At 37.3% G+C, this 9421-nt stretch overlaps 1 protein-coding gene across 2 annotated transcripts in view; it reads left to right on the forward strand.

The window, feature by feature from the left end:
* The window catches only part of NAMPT (nicotinamide phosphoribosyltransferase), a 30495-nt gene extending 21276 nt beyond the window's left edge, over positions 1 to 9219 (forward strand). The window contains exons 9-12 of one of the 2 annotated variants that reach the window (XM_021534669.3): positions 1469 to 1486; positions 4177 to 4317; positions 4464 to 4598; positions 6299 to 9219. In XM_021534669.3, the coding sequence (XP_021390344.1) occupies positions 1469 to 1486; positions 4177 to 4317; positions 4464 to 4598; positions 6299 to 6412 (408 nt within the window). In that variant the 3' untranslated portion in view covers positions 6413 to 9219. The remainder of the gene's footprint in view (positions 1 to 1468; positions 1487 to 4176; positions 4318 to 4463; positions 4599 to 6298) is intronic. The other variant, XM_021534670.3, reaches the window with a different exon arrangement.
* The last annotated feature ends 202 nt before the right edge of the window (positions 9220 to 9421 follow it).

Consider the following 9421-nt stretch of genomic DNA (forward strand, 5'->3'; position numbering starts at 1 on the left):
AGTCATGCTCTACAGGTTTTTTTCCCCCTCCAACAGCCTTTAAAGTAAATTCTGTGGTGGTTTTTTTTTTGTCCCATGTGGCTTTTTGGGAGTCTACAGCTATGGTAATATGCTTAACAGAACATAAGCATGAGAGGTTAATAGCTGGAAACAGAGTCTAATCATTAGATAGCAGGGGAAGACAGTCTGTTAACAAAGAGAACAAAACCCACACAGAAGAAAAACATTTCTGCTTGTTCTGAACAACAATCTTAAAGGACTCATGCCTGTGTTAGGCAAGTATGTTATGGTTGAGATTTTCATGATTTGTGAGAGGACAGAAACTGAAAGAAACTATTCTTTCTTGTAAGGAACTCTGGTTGCTTTTTCTAAGTGACACTGGACAAAATTCAAGGATGTCATATAACATCGATTCTAATTAAGTATTAAAGCAAGTACTTAAAAATCTTTTCACTCAGAGTGAAAAATGCTCTGCTCTCTGAGTTCTAAATAGAGCAGTAAAACAATTGCAACAGCTAATGGTGCAGGGTGGGAGGCAGAATGAGAAATTCTTTTTTCAGGTGATCTGCCTGTTTATATATTTTCCTTATGAAGCTGCAATTGATTATGAGATATCTACCTGTAACATGTAATACAAGAGAGCAGAAGATCCAGTTCCCCAAGACATACAGAGCAGACAGATCACTGCTGCCCAGTGGCACCTTCTCATTTCTTCTGACTCAAATCTTGCTGTGCCTCATGTCAGCTTTGGTCATTGAACCACTAGTCGTTAAAACTATGTAGACCACACATGTAGCAGCAAACTAATTCAGACAAAAGGAGATCCCTTTTGTGGTTTAGTGAATTAAGTTTACCCCAAAAAGGGGTTAATACTTGCCAGCACTTTACAGAAGAAAACAAACTGTTGTTTTGAGCTGGGAGAAATGGGCAGGAAGGAAAGTGACATTTTTCATTTGACAGCAGCAAATTATGTTGGACAAAATGACCATGGTTTTGCAACCTAATTTTAGTTTTATTTAAATATCATGAATCCCATCATCTTTTTATGTCAGCAAACCCCAGGTTTTACCGTGCTGACTTTTAGAAAACTGGATAATAGCATAACATTTAAAAAAATCCCTTAAACAACAACCAAAACCCAAAATAAAACAATCCACCAAAACCATACCAACACTGACATAGAATTCATTCTTTTCCAAAAGGAGACAAATACAAATGTATCGCTCTGGCCATCTTTTTTCCCCCTCTTGTAGCCTATGCAAGATTTTTATTCCAAGTATTCTGTATCAACTTTCAATTCTAGGTGTGATTTATTGTTACAGTTCAGATGAAAGGTAATGGGTACAGTAGGAAAATCTAAAATGGGTAATAACCAATAGTCTGATTTAGCTATCCAAAGTAGCTGAAACAACAATGTAGAAAACAACTCAGAGTATAAACTGGATTTTAAAATTCTTTGTTTTAATAGGGGATGCTGGTAGAACAGGTAAGGAACTTTTATGACTTTCTTTGCATTTTCACTTTTAAAAATCATTCCAATCTGCTAACTCCACAATATACTACACTTTCAAAGGATTTTCTTTGAACATTCAATTTCCAGATGTCTTTAAATTTTTATACAAAATAAATTCTCTAATCTGGAGTCACAGTTCATGTATTAATCATGCTCATAATGGTCAGAGGAAGCTAGTGAAAACCTTAACACCTCACTTGAATTGTTCTTCCTGTATAGGTTTGAAAGTATGAAGCAAAAAAGAAAGATCTTCTTTATTGTTTTACTTTGTGAGAGGCTTCAATTGTTTCAGATCTCCCTCTTTTCCTGTTACCACTGCTGTTTGCCATCTCTTCTCCATACCTAAGGAAGTAATAGTAATATCTGGGCCTTTGCTGTGGGTCACTGGTACAGTCAGAGCTGTCTTTCCCTTCCCCTCCTCACCAGACGAACATCAATCTAAGTAAGGAAGTCCCTTGAGACAGTGGAAAGCCAGAAGCCAGTTCAATGTGGCTGTAGCATGAGATGAGCAAACCATCTGTAAATGAGAGTAAGAACATGAGCTGAAAGGGGGTTCATATTTCTTCTCACCCAGGCAAGAGGGTTAAGCAGCCATGGCCCAGCTATGCTGTACTTGGACTAACAGCTGTTAACCTGCAGGTATCCATTAACACGAGGCCTCAGCATCACGTGCCTTGGTGTAGGATGTTGTTTATACCAGGTACTTGTTACCTTGCAGGCGTGTTCAAGTGAGTTCAGTGTCATTGCTGGCCTTTGCAACTGCACCATCAGGTGAGCAGAGCACATTGGCTCAGGCTTGGCCAGCAGTCCACATAGCTTCAGGCTTGCCCAGGGTCTGGCTAGAACCAGAGGCCACGTGAAGTTTATCTATATTTACTCTAAAAGACAGCACAGATAAGTAGATCTCATATCCAGGCCCAGTTTAATCTCATTTTTAAGGCACTACTGGGCATTGTTCTCAAGTAGAAGCTACACAAAATACCATTTCTTACCCTTCCTTTGTCAGCTTTAGTTACTTTTGAGGTACTTAAAGGAGAATTCAATTAATTTCAATTGTTTATCTTCCCTGAGTACCTCTTTTAACTGCTTTGAGGAGAGTCTAATCACCTGAAAATAAAGATTCCTTTTGCTCTTGGTTACTGAGAGAGTATGACGTCTACTGCTGAAATCCACAGAACTGTCATGTATTTAAGAGGACATTTGTTCAGGATACAAAGCTTTCAAAGGGTTCTCCTTAAGTAGAAGTCACGGTGGTAGAGCTTGAGATTAATTTTGCTTGATTTGATGAGTGAGGCTGAGTAAGTGGGTACCATTGGAATGATGGAAACTCACTGATAAGATTTCTCCTGTGTAAATCTCTGATAGAAATGTTGTGGGAAGGTGTTCCCAGCATGCCCTCAGAAGGTGATGACTCTGCTGTCCACATGTCCTGTTGGCTGGACTCTGTCAGGCATTCAGACTGGGAGTGTCTGTGAAGATAGTCAGTATGTGACTAAGGGCATAAACAAAATACTAGTGTCCTCTTTTGTTTACACTACCAGTTTGTTACAGTCTATGATTGGAATTATTTCCATTTCCCCCCCCCCCCCCGCCCACCTTAGGAGTCTTAGTTGTCTTTTAAAAAAGCAGCTTGACATCAGTAGCTGCTGAAACAGTCCTGTTCAGTGCTACTCTGGTATTTTTTCTTGATGCAGGGCATTAAGATTTCCCAAAATATTACTAGATTTCTGACTGTGCTGATTTTTGAAACTCTGCACTGTTCCCCATAGATTGTTCTTCCATTCTTATTCTTGCCTTCCTGTTTTTCTGGCTGGATGGTACTTTGCTCTATCACCCACTCTGGTTTTCTCACCTGCTTTTGATAGTAAAGTGTTAGGAGAAAAGAGTTTGAACTCCTGATCTGGGGCTATAACCATCATTTCAGGTTGTCATAAGAGTAACAGGTCAAGGAAACAAATCTTGGCCCTTTATGAGCATGACTAAATGAGCACCCATTACTCCAGGCTAGAGGATGTCACATTTGCCAGGGTAGAATCAGGGTGGAGGGAAATGATAACGAAATTTTACTTCCACTGTTGATAGCAGTTCACATTGGTCTGTACCTGCTGGAGAAGGTGGCAAAGCAAACTCTTTGAGCAGTTTTATGTATTTTCATTTCCCATCTTTGAACTTGCTGATCTTACTCTAAACAGTGAGATTTTCAAGAGAATTGCTGTGTTCAAGTCATTGGTCAGAGAGGATAGTAACTTTCTGGAGTTGAGCAGGATGACTACATCATTTCAGGATACAGGCTCTGCTTCCAGGTCTTGCCATAATTCTGAGAAATTGGAAGGCTCTGAAATACTCTCATTAAGTATTTTATTTCCTTTAGAGCTCTGTTTTTCTGGACATTGCATCACTGTGCCACCTTAGTTTGGGAAGTATATGTGCTGGCCTGGTAATTGTGTTACAGCAAAAGCTTTCCAGTTCCACACTGGAGCTGTAAATAAAAATGCAAACAGTGGTCCAAGTATTGACCAAATTATTGCGTACATCTCCTGGAAACTGAATGTTAGTTGGCTTAATTGTCTGTAAAAGCATCTTGTTTAAGTAGTATCATATTTTTATGGGAAAATGGCATGGCTTAAAAGTATACTCCATCATAATTTTCTTTTTCTTATTAGATTGTGGAGGGAATGAAGAAGAACAAATGGAGTATTGAGAATATTGCCTTTGGATCTGGTGGAGCTTTGTTGCAGAAACTAACCAGAGACCTCTTAAACTGTTCCTTCAAATGTAGTTACGTGGTGACCAACGGCCTTGGGGTATGTCTCTGTACAACTTCTACCACTCTGCTTTCTGGAGAGGCCTCCCCATTTGAAAACCTGTTTGACATTTCCTGTTATGTTACCACCATCTGCATTAGGTCCCACAAAGCCCTTTCCTCCTAAAAAAATCCTCTTCATTTTAGATAAATGTCTTCAAAGATCCTGTAGCCGATCCCAACAAAAGGTCAAAGAAAGGACGGCTGTCGTTGCATAGGACACCTGCTGGAGATTATGTGACACTTGAGGAAGGCAAGGGGGATCTTGAAGAGTATGGACAGGTATGAATTTTAAAAATCTATTGCATGATTCTTCATGCAAAAATAGACTGAGAAAAAGCTGGTTATAACTTAATTTCAGAATTTATTTCTGATCTGTCATTTTGTTCAACTCCTATCTTATTACCTCAAAAATTGCCTCAATACCAACTTCGGTAACAGCAGAATGTTATAATGACAGTAGAATGTTCAGGCTTTACAATTACAGAACTTTGTATTTTTTTTGTCTTCAGAAATCTGAAAACACTACCATTTTCCCCAAAACTAAAGTCTGTGTTGCAGAATATATACTGGCCAGGTAATTTTGTTTAGCCAGTATTGCACCATTTGAGTATTGACCCTAGCTGGTGGTGGAACCAGGGGCAACTGTAACTAAAATGTGTTTTTACTTCCCCACTGAGATTTCTTTTTAAGTAGTTCCTTCAGGAGTTAATGCTCTGTACACAGAGTAGTTCCACAGTTTTTAAAGATGTAAATTTAAACCAGGAATTCAGCTTCCCTGTGAATTCTTTAAAGTTGCAATATGGAATGCTATTTCCATGAAACAAGCACAAACTTTATGTCAATCTCAGGCTTTCAGTTTGATCAATCTTGTGTTTCAGCGTCCAACAATAAATCTTTAAACTGCATGTTAAGTCTCTTCCCAAGTTAAGAGGACTGAAAATAAGTTGTCAAATTGCACTTCTGCTTTCAGAAATTGAAAATTTTCTGGTATACAGAAGCTGTTTTTGTACTGCTAGGCAGAGGGTACTACTAGGCACAATGCTTTACATAACAGTAAGCATAAAGCTTGGATCTCTGAGAAATTTCAAGATGAAAAAAACCCGAGTTACACACACTGAAGATATTGTGCTCTGGACACAAAGATCTTACATAAATTTAAAACTTTCTATGAAAATATTCATGTACATATGTTAATTAAGAACATTCATATATATGTAGAGAGGGAGGGACCTAATGGTGAGAAATCTCTTCAATACAAACTGTACAAGTCTTTGGCTCTGAAATTAGGCAATATGTTGTCCATTCATTTTTGTCAGGTGAAATTATTCATTACATTTTTTTGGTCCCAGGAAATTAAAGAGGGTCATTGGTGTGGTACCAGTTCTGGGGCTCCCTGGAAATGACAGGGAAATGTACCCTTCTGTGGGCCCATTTCTCTAAAGCCACAGGTCCTTGCAGTAGGTCACCAAATGCAGGGACTGCTCAGTGTTGCTGCTGTGATGACTTTTGTTGCCAGCTGTGCTTGTTGCCCTTCCAGTGTGCTGTGTGCAAGCCCATCCTGATATGCTGTTTTACAACATACATTAATAAAAGGCACAGTGAAGAAAGAATTTTTTTTTTCTTTGAGGAAAAAATACTTCATTTAGACCTCTATAACTGAATTATGTTTGACTGGTTGTGTGTCACCTTTCTTACAAGCTGCTCTAGCAAGGTGTATATAGTGTGTATTTTGCTTTGGCCAGGTGTGATACTACACTCAAGGGACTAGTCAGCACAAAGTTGCTGTCTGTGCACAGATGACCCAAGCCCTTTCTTCTGTGTAACCATTAGGGAAAGGTGTCAGAAAAAGCTTTAAAGATTTAGTACCCTGACAGTCTAAAGTTCCAGCCTTATCAGGCTAGATTTGTGTGCTTGCTTCTGAGTTTGTGTAACCTGTGTTTGCCAAATCACTCTTGCTAAACCAGCGGTGTTTCTTGCAGGACCTGCTTCACACTGTATTTAAGAATGGAAAGGTAACGAAGTCATACTCATTTGATGAAGTAAGACAAAATGCCAGGCTGAAGAACAGTGAATTACAAACGGCATCTCACTAAGTTCCATTCCATGTCTGTGTATGTGTGTGTAACTAGTTCGTACCGCATAGCTACTGGTTTATTGTACAGATTTGTGTGTTTGTGTTTTATGACATTGTAGCCAAATTATTTGTTGGTTTATGGACATACTGCCCTATCTTTTGCCAGTCTTTAGAAGATAAAATCAGGAAATGGTACTTACCTTGTAAAACATATTTAATGCTGAAGTGTGCTTTTTAGGGCCCTTTGCCAGTAGTGATTCAATCTGGTATTGATCTTTTCACAAGTGAGACAGAGCTGCAAAACTTTTTTATATATAACAGAATATCACAAAATGGATTTACATAAAATTATCATGATTGCTTTATGTTTATATTTAACTTGTATTTTTGTACAAACAAGATTGTGTAAAATATATTTAAAGTTTCAATAATTAAGTCTTTCCAACTTTTCATAATTTTTATGAGCACAGACTTTCAAGAAAATATTCAGTGTGGGGGGGAATCCATTGCCTTTTGTCCATTAATCAGCAAATAAAACACGGCCTTAAAAGTTTGTTGTGACATTGTTCCATTTGACAACTAAATCAGGACTCGTATCTCCTTAAGATCCCATAGAGTTGCTGACCTCACCATTTCTTGTAGTTGTCTGTATTAGTAAATCTGCATAAAATTACTGTTCTTTCTAGAAGGTTTAGGTATTACTGACCTTGCTGGCACAGTAAGGGTATGTAAGTGAAATGCCAAATTTGAAAGGATTCTCTACTGCAATTTAACTTGCCAAGTCTATCCCACTTGGTATATGCACCTCAATATTTTAAGAGTAAAGTTTTTAAGATATCTCCTCTTCCACTATAGAATATATGTGTAAAATACTGAAATACGGAAGCGGTGTATTTTAAAGTAATTACACTTCTGGGTTTATTTTTCATATACTGTAAGTGACATAAATTTAAAGCAAAATACTGGACTGGGTAGTGCACTTTTTTACTTTTTTGTATTTTTTTCATTGATTTGCCTTTTGTCAGACTGGATGTTAAATTGTAAAAATGTTTTAACTATTTTTGTTAACAACTTTAATAAAACTATGCTAGCCAAACTCCTACATGAATGACAGACCTGTTTCCCCTTCTCGCCCCATCTGTGTGGGGTGAGAAGGGGCTTTTATTTTGCAGAGGGTAACTGTAAAACCATGTGTTTGAGAGATACTTTTGAACTGTCTGCACTTGATTGTATTTGCTCTCTGCATATGCTTGATTTAAGTATCTGCTGGAAAATGAAACTGTTGAGGATTTTATTTGAGAAGCTATGTAGTAACCTCTGATATATTTGATAGTACTGTAGGATGGCTCTCACTAGAAAGGTACCTCCCTTACTTAAAAACAAAAAACAACAGCAAAAGTGAACAGTTCCTGTTTTGCTGGCAATCAGCTATCAGCCAATTGCTTAATATACTGATGTAATTAATGTTTCTAATTAGTAGATGGATGTTACTGGAAAATGTTAAAGCCTAAGATAATTTAAGCCTACAAAATTTTATAAAATGTGCTTTTAAAGGAAGATTGAAAAGCCATACTTCATTGTTCTTACTCTCTCACCAAAAAGGGCCACATCAAGGCATCCATAATATTTCCAGGGTTTGTGGTTAAGATGTTTATGCCCAGTCTCAATAGTTCTTGTTAATAAAAACCTGGTTTTCACTTGTAGTGTATGTAATTATACATTTAAGTGACGTATTGTTTCAAGAATAGTGTTTTAGTAAAACTCTAAATGCTGACCTTTCACACTGAGGAACTGCCTTCCCTTAGCTATTAATTGTGTTGTTTGGTTTTGGCCCGGAAAGATTTTGAATCTGGACTTAGGATCAGTAGCAGGTAAATAGTACAGAGCCTATTTCACTCCTCCACATGTGTACTAGGGAATTTTATGATGTATGGTTTAAAAATCAATAAAGTAAATGCTGCTTTCATTCTGTACCAATAAAAATTTTGATAACTATTGACTACCCATAACTGATATTTTTGTACTTGAGAACTGAGGATATACTGTGGAAGCACTGTTTTCATGTGTACCATGAAATACATTATAATTGTTCAGTATTGTCTAAAACTTCTCAGCTTATTAGTTAGAAACTCAAAGCAAATTCTGTACTTGTGCATGTCACTTTCAGAAAGTTGTAATGTCACTCATTTTATTAAATGTTAATAACTTTAAAAGGTGGGGGGTGAGGAAAAACACCTGGTGCTATTCAGACCTGAACACTTGTCTCTTTGTGTTTGGCAGTTTGACATTCTGGGCATCAAGGAGTTGACAGAAATTACTGCAGTGCTTGAACCATACAATATCCTAATTCTTCCACATGAAAGCAAACAGCATGCTTGTTTGCTTTAAATTACTAGATTTGTAGTCATTGATATATTTTAATTATCCCCATTTCATAATATAATACAGTATTTGTATTTTAAAATAGGAATTGGGAATTTTGTGTTTAATACTCTGATTTGTAACCATATTTAGCGTAAGAAATGGATTTTGTAAGACTATTTTTTTCCTTCAGCTGCATGACTATTAAAAAAAAAGATACTTTTTTGGTACTTTGAAAGATCTGAGGAGAGAACAGAAGAGTACGTAACTGTTTGGTTTGCCAAAATCTAAACAAAGCTTAAACAGTTATTTTCTTATAGGTTTTTACATTCCTTCTTGTTTAGTGAAGAATAAGTATTCCTCACTTAAATCCTCTGTTAAAGTAATTTTAATGTACTTGGCATCAAATACCAGTATGTAATACACATGGAAATAAAGTTTAGTTCTGGCAGTGAAAATCATAGCCATCTGACTGTGTCTTCAAGTTCTGATGTTGGGCATCAGATGTCATCCTGGGCTCTTTGTTGCCAAGCACAGGCCAGGTCAGGGCTGTGCTGTCACTGCATTCCTTTAAGGAGAGCTGCTCAGCTGCCTTGCAGACAGTTGAACTTAAATTTATAACCAGCTCAGTTTTAGAGAAGAGAAAGCAAACTGAGTTATTTTTTGT

This window comes from Lonchura striata, chromosome 5 (assembly GCF_046129695.1).
Source record: "Lonchura striata isolate bLonStr1 chromosome 5, bLonStr1.mat, whole genome shotgun sequence".
NCBI lineage: Eukaryota > Metazoa > Chordata > Aves > Passeriformes > Estrildidae > Lonchura > Lonchura striata.